Here is a 17,268-nt window from a genome sequence, read left to right as displayed (position 1 = left end):
GTGCACCCCTTTGTGGACTGTGTGTACAGCCTTGTTGTAGTTAAGTCTTGATTGTTGTTGGTATCACTGGGAGGAATTGACCTCCAGGCCAGTTGGCTGTAAGGATCAGCTGTGTCTATGCTGGGAGAAGTTGGGTGCTGGAGACAGCCTTATAGGGTTAGACTTGCCAAATTGCAATAGCCTCTGTGCTCAGCTTGGATGGGGTGGAGTCTCAGGGCGGAGCAGACAGTCTTGGCTTCCAGTCAGCCTTGCCCTTGCGCATGTGTGCGCGCCTGCAGACCTCTGCCTTCCCCGGCTCCTGAGTCTCCGCCCGAGAGTCCAGATTCCCCCCACAAGAGTGTGGGTCCCCAGGGGCTCGCCTGGAACTGGGGCTCACTGCAGTCAGAACTGGGGCTCAGTGCAGTCAGGAGCTTCTGACTCCCTTCCACTAGGGAAAGCCTGTGGCAACCTCCGCAGCCTTTGTGCGCACTGGCACACATGCGCCTGCAGACCTCTGCCTTCCCGGGCTCCTGAGTCTCCGCCCGAGAGTCCAGATTCCCCCCCACAAGAGCGTGGGTCCCCAGGGGCTCGCCTGGAACTGGGGTTCAGTGCAATCAGAATTGGGGTTCAGTGCAGTCAGGAGCTTCGGACTCCCTTCTGCTAGGGAAAGCCTCTGGCAACCTTTGCAGCCTTTGTGCACACTGGCGCGCGCCTCCAGAACCCTGCCTGCCGGGGCTCCCCCGGGTCTCCCCCAGTTCTCCGAGTCTCCGGGTGCCTTTCCCTCTACCTGACAGTCCAGACTCCCCCTGTATGAGCCTGGGTCCACGGGGTTTCGCCCGGGACTGGGGTTCAGTGCAGTCAGAACTGGGGTTCAGTGTGGTCGGAGGCTTCCTTCCCCCTTCCGCCAGAGAAAGTCAGCCAGGCTCTCAGCCGCCCTTCCTCTCTGTGCGCACAAAGCCCCTTTGCCGTACCTCCAATTCTCTGTGAGCTTTTCTCTTTCCTTCTAGTTGTAGAATTTTCACTCAGCCAGCTTTCCTGTGGTTCTGGATGGTGTCTGTTCTGTCTTTTAGTTGTAGTTTTGAAATTGTTGTGCGAGGCAGCAGTTTAGGTGCTTACCTATGCCGCCATCTTGGTTTCTCCTTAAGGCACTTCCACTTTTAATTATTTGAGGAACCTCCATACTGCTTTCCACAGTGGCTGTACCAGTCTGCATCCCCACCAACGTGCACAAGGGGTCCCTTTTCTCCACATCCTTGCCAACACTTGTTGTTTGTGAATTTATTGATGATAGCCATTCTGGCATATATGAGGTGATATCTCATTGTGGTTTTAATTTGCATTTCTCTGATGATTAGTGACATTGACCACCTTTTCATATGTCTATTGGCCATCTGTAAGTCCTCAGGTCTTTTGCCCATTTTTAAATTTGATTGTTTTTTTGTGTTGGGTTTTATAAGTCCTTTATAAAATTTTGGATAGTAACCCCTTATTAGATATATCAGCAAGTATGTTCTCCCACTCACTAGGTTGTCTTTTCATTTTGTTGATGGTTTCCTTTGCTGTGCAAAAACTTTTTAGTTTGTTGTAGTCACTTGTTTATTTTTTCTTTTGTTTCCCTTGCTTGAGGAGATATGATGTGTTTGAATTACAGTAGCAGAGACTGTCCATGTTGTAGCTCCTACATCTACCACACAGTGGATGCTGTGTTGTGTGAATGAAAGAAAAAAATTTATAGTTTAAAGCAGAAAAATGGATGAGCGGAACCAAGAATAGAGTATGTACAGAGGTAAGAACAGAAAGCCGAGGATCAGGCCTGAGTGAGTGCCCTCAGGTGGGAGAGGGGCAAAAAGAAGGGAAAGAAATGGTGTTGGAGAGGTAAGAGGGGAACTAGAGACAAGCCTGAGAGTTTTCAAAGTTTGTATTTCTTAGACCTATGAAGGAGGCTTTCTTGTTGCTTCAGAAAGGTCTGTAGTCTTAGGTATTTTTTCAACATTTAAGAAAATAATTGACCTGACCTGCCACCTGGAAAAAGCTGCTAAGTGCGACGACATAAAAAAAGCAGTGAAGCAGGCATCAGAGGGCCCGCTTAAGGGCATCCTGGGCGACACAGAGGACAACCACTCTTCCACCTTTCATTTTTGCTGGGGCTGGCAATGCCCTCAATGTTCACTTTGTCAAGCTCATTTCCTGTTTTGACAATGGATTTGGCTACAGCAACAGTGTGGTGGGCCTTATGGTCCACATGGCCTCCAAGGTGAGAGCCCCTGGACCACGAGCCCCAGCGGGAGGGAGAGAGGACCTCAGCTGCTGGGGAGTCCTTGCCCCACATCGGTCCCCAACGCACTGAGAGTCTCCTGACCTCCACAGTTTTCATCCCAGACTTTCTGAGGAATGGGAGGGCTTAGGGAACTCCACCTTGTCATGCGCCATCAGTCAGGTTCACTGTACCCAGGAAAAATAAAAATTGACTACCAAGTCCCATTGCTTTGGGTCTTTCGCATTGTCATTTTTTTCTCATAGTGCAGTCTCACAAGACATCTGAATTAGAATCACCTGAGACATTGCTAAATCTAGATTCCTGGTTCTCATTCCAGATTTCCTCAATCATACTTTGGTGTACAACCTAGGAATCTGCATCTTTACAAGCTCTGAGGTGATTGTTATGCACACTAAAATTTCAGAGTCAGCACCACAGAATAAAAATGACCAAGAAAAAAAGATATGGCTAAAAATGACCAGAGATAAGAACAGGTACATGAATTTAAAACTCTGATAGATTCATGGTAACATGCTTGGCATTATGCAAAAATGAAAACCAAGGCAACATTCTGAGCTGAAAATATATTCTGGAACATGCTCTGAAAAATCTATTTTGAACAACGAGTTTAATTTAGCTCTGACTGCATTCAAACCCAGGGGCACCAAGTTGCATAGGAAACAAAAAGCAACATGGCCTCTCCTTGTAGTGATTGAGGGCTGTGGGAGGTCAACATACTGATCTGACATTGCGATTTAAAGCAGTGCTTTCCCAGTTCATGTGCTTTCTCTTACCCTACAGTTTTTGGAAGCAGAACAGAAAAAGACAGTCTTTTGATGCATTATTATTTGCACTTTTAGATCATCACCGCTGCCTTTTCCAACACCTGAATGAAAATAAAAAGTTAGAGTAAAGATCAAAAAGTCTCAACAATTAACATTATGAATTAAAAAGAGAGGAAATCCCAGGTAACAATATATCAATATGAAATAATTTGGGTGCATGAATTTTGTCTCTGAAAGACAAGGCTTCAAGCCAATTCTGTCTCCTAACGCAGACTTTGTAAGTCTGGAGAAAAGACATAGTTCAGCTTCTAAGCTTTGTCTTTCTAGAAAAAAAGAAATTAGGGCAAGTGACTTGCAACCTTTCTTGCTAATGTGTTGCTTTCTTCAAAATTCAAATCATGATGTTTCTTAGTAACAGTCTAAATTCCTCTTTCTTTAGTTCCTAGAGAGCAGTTTCTGTGAAAATATAGGATACACAAAATATAGGATTCCTGTGGTGTTTAGCATACATTTATAAACAAATGGTTTCTTGTCCCTTTATTCTATTCAAATTATCCACTTCCTTTAACATTTCCTCAAAGGGCTAGTTTCTCAAGCCTCCAATCAAGTTTTATTGCTTTTGCTCAACCCTGCATATTTTACTTAAATATGCACAGAACTAAAGGTACAGAAGTAAAACAAATATTCTAATAAAGTCATATCTCGATCATTCTTGACTATTCATCTTATATTATGTTTGCTTTGTTCTCATTTCATTTTGTTTCCACTAACACCATATCATTAACTTGTCATTAGGAATCAGTTTCTTTGCCTCAGTTCCCTCAGTACCATTCTAGCTGCAGAGCTTCCTTCTAATGATGTCTACCAAAAACCAGTGAAATACAGATTTAAACTAAGTCAAATACTTATCATGTGATAAGAAAAGGGCATTGATTTAAAAGTTTAAATTACAACACATTAAAAATTTTTAAATAATTACATGATTTAAAAATTAAAGGTAAAAAGACATGAAGTGAAAAGTCTCTCTCTCACCCATCCCACACCTAGTTAATTCTCCACCCCCAAATGCTTTATGCTTCTATAATTAAGTATAAAAATTAAGTATAAAAATTTATCCTCCCACACGTTTTACCAATACAGACACACACAAATATGAACACATATTTATCTCACTTTTTGTTTTAAAGAAACTGTGTCATACCATAGAATTGTCCTGTACCTTCCATTTTTAAAACACATGTCAAAAATCATTTAACTCATTCATTAATAAGGAAACATTCATTAATAAGTATGATGTTATAGCTAGTTCAAAGTACTGTACACTTATAGCAGATAAGGAAGGATGAAATGAATCTACAAATAGACACAAAATGGGTCAATAATCAGTTGCATTACACCAGGCACAATTAATTTGCATTTCTATGTGTAAAAATGTTGTGCATTAATATGAGGTTTTTACAACTTACACAGTTGTAAAATAGTTTCAAGACCATGGGAGGTGGAGACAACCCAGAAAGTGCACTAGATATTGCCCATGTCAAAGTCTTTCACACTTTTTTCTCCCCATCACCTTTCTGCTGTGATCATAAAAATCTCAAAGGAAGATTATTTTTATTCCAAAAGAGGGCCGAGGTCATTATGTTTGACCTGATTGTTTAACTGGGTGCAGCAAGAATTTTAACTTGCTACATAGGCCTTCCTAAGCTGGCCCTGCAAGCCTAGACCCAACTGTGCTGACCGCGCTGAGGCCACAACATGCTCCCTGGAAGTCCTCATGAGGGATCTCAAACAGGACTTCTAAAATCCGCTGTTGTATGTTAGCCTGAGAGTAGGAAACCAGACCTGTGAAACGCTCCACCAGTTTTCACCTGCAGTACTCATAAATGTGGGTTAGTTCTGCAGTTCTCCAGGTGTGTGCTGTACATTTTACTAAACAATGTCTCCACAGAGTTTAAGTAAACTTCAAAATATTAAGAGAGAAGTGACAGTCTTAAGATATAATACCAGATTAAGGCAACATATGAAATTCTAGACCTTATTAAAAACATTTTGAAGCTTAGAATTTTGAGAAACTATTCCTATTTTTCATATTAAAGAAATGCATTAAAACTCCATTAGACTGAATGCTGATTTGCTTGTTTGGAATACTTTAATACTCACAGAGCTTTGTATAGATACTGTTGCTCCCATGGTTAACAAAGAGGAAGTTGAGGCTGAGTATACATTCAGGCACCATAAGGGTTCTCAGGCCACTAAACTGGTTTTATATTTGGGATTAAATTTCTGAGTGGAAGTAGCTGCTCCAATAGCCAACTGTGCTGCCTTCCTCACTGCAGAATAAAGCAGTCTAGCTCTATTTGCAGGGCGTCACTGAGTGTGGGAAGGAAGATGGAGCAAGGTACTGCTGTCCTCTATCTTCTACCACCTGCTGGACAAGCCTGGCTCTACCTGGGGAGTCTGGCAAGGGCTAGAGTTCCATTCAGCTCCCCTACAACTCTCCCCCACATCCCTTGACCCAGTCACGATGGTCTTTGAAGAGGAATGCCATCTACAACGCCTTTTCACCAACAGTTGCTCATTTATATGCACTGGAGGCATCCTGTCACAACAGGCTGTGTTTCACACGTCTGCGGAGCAATGCTTGTTTGGCAATCTAGACCAAAATGTCCTGCACAGGCAATGCTACTGAGTTGAAGTTGTTTTCAGAAGTCAGAAAACTATGTAATCTGTTTGTGGTAATCTATTAAAATTCCTCACTGCCAACAAGAAGTGGTGGTGATATGTGTGTGTGTGTCGGGGGTGGGGGGGGGGGTGGGGGGGTGGGGCGTGTTATGCACATAAGCTGAAAAAATTATTTTGTATTTTAACAATTTTAATTTATTTTCTGACTATGCAGTTTTATGTATTTTTAAGGATTTTTAAATTTCTGAATAATTGGATGAAATGTTAAAAATATATTTTTTCAGATCTTTATTTTGTGTGACTCCTCAGAAGACTAAACACTAAGCCATCTGGGTGGATGCCAACTCCCTGGCACCACACCATGAGAGAGAGCACTCCACCCTCCTAGAGGGCCACAGTCTGGCTGCTGCTTTAAGGATTTGCCCCCTGATGCACCTCTGCAGGGGAGAATGAGTTGCAGACCTAATGACATCCCTTCCACACCAGCCCTGCTTCCCCAGTTCCTCTGGGGAAGCTGTGCAGGGAAGCGAGGTGGGTGACTGAATTAGAGACATGGGACTTGAGGCCAGTTCATCTCTCCACCTCTTTTCTTTTCTTTCTAAAGTCCCAGAGATGAATGATCTGATAAATTTTCCTGATTATTTGGGTGATGGTGGGTCTAGTCAACTCTTTTGAGGTTTATAAGGATTTTCATTCCTGGTAATAATAATAAATAATTGGTAACAGCTAGGGGGCCGAAAGACACCCCATGGAGCCCAGGTTTTCCCCAACTCTTTCTGTGTTCATGCAGATTCAGGTAACAAAGACCTAAGTGCTGACCTCAGAAAGCTTTGCTTGACCCCCAGGATGGACTGGACCCAGCCTCTGTGTGCCCCCAACACTATGGTCAGCTCTTTATCTATGTACTCATTCCGCTCCTCTGCTACCACCCAGGGACTCGAGATACTAGCATGGATCCTGGTAGTTATTTGTAAAAAGAATTTTTGGCAACAAAATTCTTTTGCAAGCCAGATGTTTAAGACTGAAAGGGGTAGGTGAAAAAAATGATGTAGGGATGCCTCTGCCAAGACAAACATAAACTAGAGGTGAGTGTGAGAAAAAATGGTCTCCAGGACTCATGGGCCTTCCTCTCTTCTGAATGAGAGGTTCCACTGTGAAAAGTCTACCCTGGGCATCAGTGAGAACAGGAAAAAGGGAAGGGGATGGAGCACCCCAAATTGATGATGGGAAAAGTAAAGGTAAGGGTTGGTAGTATGGCCACAGCACTGCTAGGCTGATGGCCATTTCAGGGGGTGAGGTCCATATGTGAGGATGTACAAGATAGCTTGGAGTTGGGATTCTCTGTATATATAAATGTGAGCAAAATCCTCCCAAATAGTAAGAACATTACCCACCTGCCCAATTATCCAATAATATTTAAAGCACTTACCATGAATTGAATAAATAACAATTTTTTTTATCGTAAGTACTTTTCTTGGAGGGAGAGTCAAATTATAAATATTTTTCACATCTGCAAAATATCCAACATATCTATTCTGGAAAAAATACACACAGAAGTCTTAATTTAAGTGGAGATGAAAAGTCTAAAGTCAGCATATCTGATTTTTTTACATAGAACTTAAGTAGAGTAATTAATTAAGGGAACATTTATTGGGTGCCACTATATAACTGCATTTTTATGTATGTTGCCTCATGACTGCATATCTACCTTAAAGAATGCGGTGGAGGAGTAACAAGAAAGGAGCCAGGTGCTGCTGACAGGCTCCTATGATTGAGAGAGCAGCTCACCAGAACCAACTAGACAGCAGCATCACGGCAGGAAACAGTTAAGGAGCCACTATGGATTTTGAGCAGGAAACAAATGAGAACAAATCTGTGTGCGGTCAGAGGCTTAGCTGTGACTACGTTAAAGGAGAGTTTGTGGTTTGGTGGTGAGCAGCCTTCTAGGCATGAGGGAGGGCAGATGTAAAGAGGCAAGAGGAAGAACTCCACAGGCTAATGGTAGATACATATTCTCTTGTCTCTGCCAGCTAGAGTTTCTTCACTTTCCACTTCTGTTTTTGCAAGGAAGCCCTGGGAATTCTCTTAGCCTAGTCCTTCTCCTATGGCAGGCTGCTCACTCTTTTTGAAGAGTTCTGGTACTAATCAACTGGACTAAAACGTTTATTGACTCCGCCCCACCCATTGGGCAGTGCTAATAAAATTAACTGCCATACTTTCCATCGGAAAGGGCCAGTAAAGAGAAGGGCTCGTGCAAGTCCTTAACTCAGGGATGGATGAAATGTAGTCCATATAGAACGGCCAGCAGTGTATGGTCAGAATGTGATGGTATCTGATAATTACCATCCCACGCAGAAGGAACTCTGTCCTGGGGCCTTGCCAGCACAGCTCTCAGCCTGAGTCTGAGGCCCTGCATTGCTAAACCAGTGCGTCAGAAGAGATTCTGTTGTAGCGAGGGTGTGCCAGTTCTGGACTAAAGTTAGAGAAACTGTGCACAACTGCAGAATAAATGAGGGAGGGAAGTACAAGGAGAGTCCTTGAAGGAGTTATATTTAACATGCCCTTAGCTCCTGCCACCAGCTTCTCTACCTTTTGCTTAAAGCTTGTAACCAAGCATGGCCCTCAAGCTGCTTTGCTGTCACTATCTCTTCTCCTACCACCTAAAACTACAGGGGCCTGCAGCAGGAGTTCATGCCAACTCTCTGGCACCACAACAACATATATTTAGTAAGCACTTGCTCTAAACAGAGGAGACACTGTATGAGGTACTTATGGATTCCTAGGGTGGAAAGATGGGCAAGATATGGGCTCTAGGCAAAAGGGGTAGAGAACTTACCAGTGCAAATAGCTAGAAAATAATATAAAGTAAAGTAACCTCTAAAAGAAACACAAAGGGCTGGAAGAACTGAAAGAGGAGGAGACTATCAGGCTGGGAAGGGAAAGGAACTCCAGGAAAAGGGGCCACGTGAGCAATGACATGTGGGTGTAAAGTGCTGACAGGCTGGGAAACAGCATACAGCCCAGATGTGTGAGAGGGTGGGACATGTGAATGCACGCAGTGGAAGAAATGGTTGGAAAATCAAATCATAGATCTTGGGGGCAAGGTTAAAATTTTTATATTTGCTGCCATTGGCAGTCAGAAGCCATTATGGATTTTGAGCATGGAAATGGCATGATTCGAGCTGAACTGGCTTCGGTAAGTTCAAGTGATACTTTTAGTATGGCCTATAGCTATCTTTTTCTTTTTCTTTTTTGCTTGGGTATGGCAGAAAGTTTCACGGGATAAGGCTGAGTTCTTACCCCTGAACTAGCAGTTGCAGTGTTCTGCTACCAAGGCCAAAGGTATCTATTCAGCTCATATCACTTCACCCCAAAAACTTTAATTCACAGCCACATCCATTCTACTTAAGAATTCACAACCAGTTCTCACTTTGGTTTGAGGGACAACAGAGAGAAATTGGGCACAGGATGGGAAATAATAGGCTTCAGAGTCTGACAGATCTGGATTTGCATTCTTGGTTTAAAAAGTTAGTTCCCCTGAACCTCAAGTTCCCAGCTGTAAAATGGAAATCATGATGGTATCTACTCACAGTTATTGGGAATATGAAATGAGATAATGAATGTAAAACCTTTAGCATGGTCCAGTCAAATCTAAAATGTTGTAAACTCTATAGGATAAATGTCCTAGTTTCTGCAAAAAATAAATTACAAGGAATAAAAAGAGGTAGAAAACCTATAAACCACCAGAGACTTAGAGACATAGCAACCAATGAAACATATGGCTCTTATTTGGATCCTGATGGAAACAAACTAAGTTTTAAAAAAGATTTGAAAGTAATTATGGAAATTTAAAGATAAACTAGACCTTTGATACTATTAAAATATTATTATCATATTTTTAGATATGATATATGGTTGTAAGGGTTTTTTAAAGAGTCTTTATGGTAGATGTCATAATAACATACTTTCAGGAGAATAAAATCTGGTGGCTGGTATTTCCTTCAAAATAATCCCAGTTTAGAGAAAGAGTAGAGTGTGTGTGTGTGTGTGTGTGTGTGTGTGTGTGTGTGTGTCTAAGTGGAGATAAGTAGATAAAACATGACTGGCCACATAATCAAGTGATTGTTGAAGTGCTGTGATGCGTATCGGATTTATTATATGATTACCTCAATATTTTATGTTTGAAAATTTCCACAATAAAATACTTTTAAAAGGAAAAAAGGGTAATAGCATATATTTTACATATGTTATCTGAGAATTAAATGAGATGATACAAATAAAAGTGCAATATAATAATGTATAATAGTGTCTGGTATATAATAGGTTTTTGAAAAATGTTAATTTTCCCTTTTCTTTATCATTCAAAATACAGCCCCTACCCCATCTCTCTTTCTGTGTCTCTGTCTCATGCATACCCACCCCCCCACCACACACACACACACTCACATACATGATCTTCTGCAAGGGTTGAACTACCCTAGTGGGGGATTATGAAAGACTCAGTTCCTCTCTATGGGAAATAAATGGCTGCTGACTTTAGTTAATCTTCAGCAGTCTGGGACCTTCCTTCTTTGGGAAGGGAAGCAACTCTTGAACTCTGTAAACAATCCTATCTAATAAAAGAGTAATATGCAAATTGACCATCACTCCAACACACAAGATGGCCACCCCCATGTGGACACAAGATGGCTGCCACAAGATAACCAGCAGGGAGGGCAGTTGAGAGGGACCAAGCCTGCAAGGGAGGGCAGTTGGGGGGGACCCAGGCCTGCAGGGGAGGGCAGTTGAAGGGGACCAGGCCTGCAGGGGAGGGCAGTTGGGGGGAACCCAGGCCTGCAGGGGAGGGCAGTTGGAGGGGACCAGGCCTGCAGGGGAGGACAGTTAGGGGTGACCAGGCCAGCAGGGGAGCAGTTAGGCGTCAATCAGGCTGGCAGGGGAGTAGTTAGGGGGGTGATCAGGCTGGCAGGCAGAAGAGGTTAGGGGCAATCAGGCAGGCAGGCAGGCGAGTGTTACTTTTAGTATGGCCTATAGCTATCTTTTTGAGAGTGATGTCCGACTGCCTGTTTAAGTGGGATCGGGCCTAAACGGGCATTCGGACATCCCTCGAGGGGTCCCAGATTGGAGAGGGTGCAGGCTGGGCTGAGGGACACCCCCCCCCCCATGCATGAATTTTGTGCACCGGGCCTCTAGTAACCAATATAAAATGGGAAGCAATATGCTCTGGGGAGAACGCAAAGCTTGCAAAATTCAGGCAGTGCCTGTGGTACAGCTCTCAGCCTCTGGGAGGGATCAAGGCCTCTCATAGGGCATCCAAGTGCTGCTGCCTGACCACCAAAGGAGAAGTCTAAACTGAGAACAAATAATAGGTATCAATCCCCAGAAGACCCCCTTTTATTTTATTTTATTAAAAAAATTTTTTTGATTTCAGAGAGGAAAGGAGAGGGAGAGAGACAGAAACATTAATGATGAGAGAGAATCATTGATTGGCTGCCTCCTGCATGTCCCACACTGTGGATAGAGCCCACAAACCAGGAATGTGCCCTGACTGGGAATCGAACCGTGACCTCCTGATTCATAGATTGACACTCAACTTCTGAGCCAAGCTGGCTGGGTGAGGACCCCCTTCTTAAAAAGACACTTACCTGAGAAGGAGTTTCTACTCCCTGAAATTTATTGCCAGTGGTTTTATCTGTTCGTCGATCTCCAAAATAATAAAGGCTTTCCTATAGAAATGGGGACAATCAGATCATGGGTCATCTGTACTTTCCTCTCCTGTATGAGGTATTCTTAATGTTTCTAAGGGCACACATCCCCCTAAGTCAGCAGTCTCTGGGCCGAGGCTACCCAAAATAATAAAATTAGCAAAGCCACATCAAGTCCCACTCTCATTCCAAGATTCATAAAGACATAGAATTTTAGAGCTGGGAAGACCTTAGAGGTCATCTGGTCTGTCTTCCTACCTTTCCATTTTACAAATGGAGAAGATTAAGATGGAAAGAAAAGCTGGTGACTGCCATGGTGACGTATGCAGCCAGTTAGCAACACATGGGGCTCTCTGTCTAAGGCTTTGGTCAATGGCTTCCAAAATGTTTTATTTAAAAGCAACAATCTACATTAATAAACCTAGGAGATGCACACACACACACACACATACACACACATACAACTGAAACACAATTTCACAAAACAATATTTACCTTTTGATATTTCCTAATCTATTCCATTTTATTAAAAATATACGAGTCACAACACAATACGTTGATTTTATTATTCACTAATAGATTTTGATGCAAAGTTTAAAAAGCATTGTTCTTGAACAGTGACTCCCAACCTTTTCCATTTCATGGCACATTAACTAATTACCAAAATTCTGCAGCACACCAAAAAATATATATTTTTTGCCAATCTGACAAACTATAGGTATAATTTTGATTCATTCACACTGGACAGCTATTGTTGTGTGGCTACTGTCATTTTATTATATGACAATCTAAGGGAAAAGAGATCTGTGCCCTTTACTAAACACTCAGGTATTGCATGATTTAAAAATTCTTGTGGCACACCGATTGAAAATCACTATTCTAGAACATCCATTTTCATAACCTGCCTCAAATTAGAAAAAAGAAGATGGTGGAATTAGAGTGTTGGGCATGGTGCATAATGCACAGCTTCTCTTAACTCGACTGTGGGCCAAGTGAGGAGCAGAGCTACTGGGAGTGTGTCCTCTAAGTGGTAACTTCTCAGCAAGACCATGGCAGAAAAAAGACTGAGAACCCTGCTTCAAGAAGTGAAACAATCCACCCTGTCTTCTCAGAAATTTCCAGAGGGCTCAGACCCCAGAGCGTGACTATGCAAAAGTAACACTTAGGAGAGACTGTTCTGAGGTAGAAAACACCACCTTTTATCTACCTAGCACTTCTAAGGATCAAGGTCCTTTAGAGAACTTACCCAATCAATCTTGATATTTTTCTTGTGAGAAAGGAGGAAGTCCCATAATTGGTCAGAATAAGTGCAGGACCGGACTAGGAGACCCAGGTGAAGTGTCTAGATTGTTAAGCTTTTTTTGCACTGTGTAATTTGACCTTACTCACCTCACCTTAATCTTGCCCCTATTGGGTCCTGCCTTTATTTAAAATGTTGATACTGCATACGTCATTGATTTTTGGCATTAATTTTCATTTAAAAATATTGCATTAGGATATTATTTATCTTGACTATGAGTATTTTGTCATTCTCTTAAATTTTTCCCATGGCACACTAGTGTCTCACTGACCTCACCCTAGTCCTGGCCCAGAGTAAGAGGTATCCAGGTCAGTTGTAACTACCACAAGTTAAACAAGGAAGTGTTAAAACCAAGCTTTCTAATTACAGCCTCTCCCATTACAATTTCATTATGTACCGTGACTTAAATGATCATCCTATCCTACCAATGACATTTCAGAACTAGCAAATGCAGTGAGCATACGACAACGTTTGCAGTAACATCTTTCATACCTCTGCAGTTGTAAATATTTCACAGGCAATAAGGCAGGCACAAGCCATAGTTCCAGTTCTTCCTAGAAAAGAAAAGAAGTTAGCTCATTATTCATGGCAATATGTGGTTATAAAAATACTCTCAGAAATATCCAGAGGTCATTTTCAATTGATTTTCTTTCGCTCTGAAGGTGCTTGTTCAGAAAACTTCAAGTCAGAAATAGCCAAAGCTGTTTCACTGCTCTGAGGTTCTCCTAGGAATTCTTCCTAACCATGTGCATGAGTGCACATGTACTGTGTGCATTGTTCTTGAATCCAGCTCTGCTTAGGATTCTAACACTACAGAGCTACTCGTCAATTAAGAGTAACATCAATAAAAGAACATGGTTAGAACCCCAAATACCATCTAGCATTTTCAATACCCATTGTTCCTTTCATTTTAGTTAAAGATTTTAAGTGTGTTATAAAATACTAGAGGCCCAGTGCACGAAATTCATGCATGGGGGGGGGGGGCGGGGTGTCCCTCAGCCCAGCCTGCACCCTCTCCAATCTGGGACCCCTTGAGGGATGTCCGACCACCCCTTTAGGCCTGATCCCAATGGTGGTCGGGCATCCCTCTCACAATCCAGGACTGCTGGCTCCCAACCGCTTGCCTGCCTCTGCCTGATTGCCCCTAACTGCTTCTGCCTGTCAGCCTGATCACCCCTAACCACTCCCCTGCCAGCCTGTTTGACACCTAACTGTCCTCCCTGCAGGCCTGGTCCCCCCTCAACTTCCCTCACCTGCAGGCCTGGTCTCCCCCAACTGCCCTCCTCTGCGGGCCTGATTGCCCCCAACTGCCCTCCCCTGCAGGCCTGGTCCCCTCAACTGCCCGCTCCTGCAAGCCTGGGTCCCCCCCAACTGTTCTCCCTTGCAGGCCTGGTCCCCTCAACTGCCCTCCCTGCTTGCCTGATTACCCCCAACTGCCCTCCCCTGCAGGCCTGGTTTCCCCCCCCCCAATTGCCCTCCCCTGCAGGCCTGGTCACCCCCAACTGCCCTCCTCTGCTGGCCTGATCACCCCTAACTGGCCACAACTGCCCTCTCCTGAAGGCCATCTTGTGGTGGCCATCTTGTGTCCACATGGGGGCAGCCATCTTTGATCACATGGAGGCGGCCATCTTGTGTCTTGGAGTGATAGTCAATTTGCATATTACTCTTTTATTAGATAGGATATGAAAACAGAAAACAGTATAATGAACCCCCATATACCCAGTTCACAGATTCTATAATTATCCTAAATAATAAAAGCCTAATATGCTAAGTGTCTGGTCGTCCAGTTGTCTGTTCAACCAATCAAAGTGTAATATGCTAATAATATGCTAAGGCCACTCAATGCTCGCTATGATGTTCAATGACCACCAGGGGGCTCTGACCAGTAGGTTAGCTTGCTGGGATCTGGCTGGTCGGGACTGAGCAAGATGGGCTGGACATACCCTGGAGCCCTCCTGTGGTTCCTCTCCAGCTGGCCAACCTCCTGCATCCCTCCCTGGCCCCAATCGTGCACTGGTGGGGTCCCTCAGCCTGGCCTGTGCCTTCTCGCAATCTGGGACACCTTGGGGGATGTTGGAGAGCCAGTTTTGGCCCGACGGTGGAATGACCAGTCGCTATGATGCATATTGACCACCAGGGGACAGATGCTTAATCCAGGAGCTGCCCCCTAGTGGTCAGTGTGCTCCCATAGGGGCAGCGCCGCTTAGTCAGAAGCCGGGCTCACGGCTGGCGAGTGAAGTGGTGGTGGCGAGAGCCTCTCTTGCCTCTGTGGCAGCACTAAGGATGTCCGACTGATGGTTTATTTCTTTATTTTTTAATTTTTTAAAAATTTTTTATTAAGGTATTATATGTGTACATATTGAATTAATATTTCTTTTTTTAAATAAATCTTTATTCAGATTATTACAATTGTTTCTCCTTTTTCCCCCCATAGCTCCCCTCCACCCTGTTCCCACCCCACCTTCTGCCCTTACCTCCCCCCCATTGTCCTCATCCATGGGTGTATGATTTTTGTCCAGTCTCTTCCTGAACCCCCCCATACCCCTTTCCCCCTGAGAATTATCAGTCCACTCCCTTTCTATGCCCCTGATTCTATTATATTCACCAGATTATTCTGTTCCTCAGGTTTTTAATTCACTTGATTTTTAGGTTCACTTGTTGATAGATATGTATTTGTTGTTCATAATTTTTCTCTTTACTTTTTTCTTCTTCCTCTTCTTTAAGAATACCTTTCAGCATTTCATATAATACTGGTTTGGTGGTGATGAACTCCTTCAGCTTTTTCTTATCTGTGAAGCTCTTTATCTGCCCTTCAATTGGTGATGAACTCCTTCAGCTTTTTCTTATCTGTGAAGCTCTTTATCTGCCCTTCAATTCTGAATGATAGCTTTGCTGAGTAGAGTAATCTCGGTTGTAGGTTCTTGCTATCTATCACTTTGAATACTTCTTGCCACTCCTGTCTGGCCTGCATAGTTTCTGTTGAGAAATCAACTGACAATCGTATGGGTGCTCCCTTGTAGGTAATTAACTGTTTTTCTCTTGCTGCTTTTAATATTCTCTCTTTGTCTTTTGCTCTTGGCATTTTAATTATGATGTGTCTTGGTGTGGTCCTCTTTGGATTCCTTTTGTTTGGGGTTCTGTGCGCTTCCTGGACTTGTAAGTCTATTTCTTTCACCAGGTGGGGGAAGTTTTCGGTCATTATTTCTTCAAATAGGTTTTCAGTATCTTGATCTCTCTCTTCTGGCACCCCCATAATTCTGATGTTGGTATGCTTGAAGTTGTCCCAGAGTCTTCTTACACTATCTACAACTTTTTGGATTTTTTTTTTCTTTTTGCTTTTTCGGTTGAGTGTTTTTTGCTTCTTTGTATTTCAATTCTTTGACTTGATTCTTGTGTTCCTCTAGTCTGTTGTTGGGTCTCTGTATAATATTTTTTATTTCAGTCAGTGTATGTTTAATTTCTAGTTGGTCCTTTTTCATATCTTCAAGGGTCTAGTTATATTTATCGGCCTTTTCTAGGATATTCTTGAAAAGCCTTATAACCGTGGTTTTGAATTCTATATCCAGTCGTTTGTTTTCCTCCATTTCTTTCGTTTGTGATCTGTTTCTTTGACGCCGCATTTTCATTGATTCCCTGAGTTGGTAGGGTAGATTTGTGTGCTAGGTTTCCTATATGGTCCAGTGGGTCAGCCTCCCCAGTTAACCTGAGGTGGACACTCTTGGTGCACCCCTTTGTGGACTGTGTGTACAGCCTTGTTGTAGTTAAGTCTTGATTGTTGTTGGTATCACTGGGAGGAATTGACCTCCAGGCCAGTTGGCTATAAGGATCAGCTGTGTCTACGCTGGGAGAAGTTGGGTGCTGGAGACAGCCTTATAGGATTAGACTTGCCAAATTGCAATAGCCTCTGTGCTCAGCTTGGATGGGGTGGAGTCTCAGGGCGGAGCATACAGTCTTGGCTTCCAGTCAGCCTTGCCCTTGCGCATGTGTGCGCGCCTGCAGACGTCTGCCTTCCCCGGCTCCCGAGTCACCGCCCGAGAGTCCAGATTCCCCCCACAAGAGCGTGGGTCCCCAGGGGCTCGCCTGGAACTGGGGTTCAGTGCAGTCAGAACTGGGGCTCAGTGCAGTCAGGAGCTTCGGACTCCCTTCTGCTAGGGAAAGCCTCTGGCAACCTCTGCAGCCTTTGTGCACACTGGCGCGCGCCTCCAGAACCCTGCCTGCCGGGGCTCCCCCGGGTCTCCCCCAGGTCTCCAAGTCTCCAGGTGCCTTTCTCTCTACCTGACAGTCCAGACTCCCCCTGTATGAGCCTGGGTCCACGGGGTTTCGCCCGGGACTGGGGTTCATGCAGTCAGAACGGGGGTTCAGTGCGGTTGGGGGCTTCCTTCCCCCTTCCGCCAGAGAAAGTCAGCCAGGCTCTCAGCCGCCCTTCCTCTCTGTGCGCACAAAGACCCTTTTCCGTACCTCTAATTCTCTGTGAGCTTTTCTCTTTCCTTCTAGTTGCAGTATTTTCACTCAGCCAGCTTTCCTGTGGTTCTGGATGGTGTCTGTTCTGTCTTTTAGTTGTAG

General features: G+C 43.8%; 1 protein-coding gene across 1 annotated transcript in view; it reads right to left on the bottom strand.

The window, feature by feature from the left end:
• LOC308244098 (phosphatidylinositol 3,4,5-trisphosphate 3-phosphatase TPTE2-like) overlaps positions 1–17,268 on the bottom strand; it is a gene marked incomplete at both ends in the record, with an annotated part of 137,167 nt that overhangs the window by 8,080 nt on the left and 111,819 nt on the right. The window contains 4 exons of the mRNA XM_080660133.1: positions 3,031–3,122; positions 7,133–7,238; positions 11,346–11,426; positions 13,198–13,259. Of these exons, the coding sequence (XP_080516259.1) occupies positions 3,031–3,122; positions 7,133–7,238; positions 11,346–11,426; positions 13,198–13,259 (341 nt within the window). The remainder of the gene's footprint in view (positions 1–3,030; positions 3,123–7,132; positions 7,239–11,345; positions 11,427–13,197; positions 13,260–17,268) is intronic.

The sequence above is a fragment of the Plecotus auritus genome, assembly GCF_963455305.1.
Source record: "Plecotus auritus genome assembly, chromosome: 3".
In the NCBI taxonomy this organism is placed as follows: domain Eukaryota; kingdom Metazoa; phylum Chordata; class Mammalia; order Chiroptera; family Vespertilionidae; genus Plecotus; species Plecotus auritus.
This window is presented reverse-complemented; position numbering and strand designations above follow the sequence as displayed.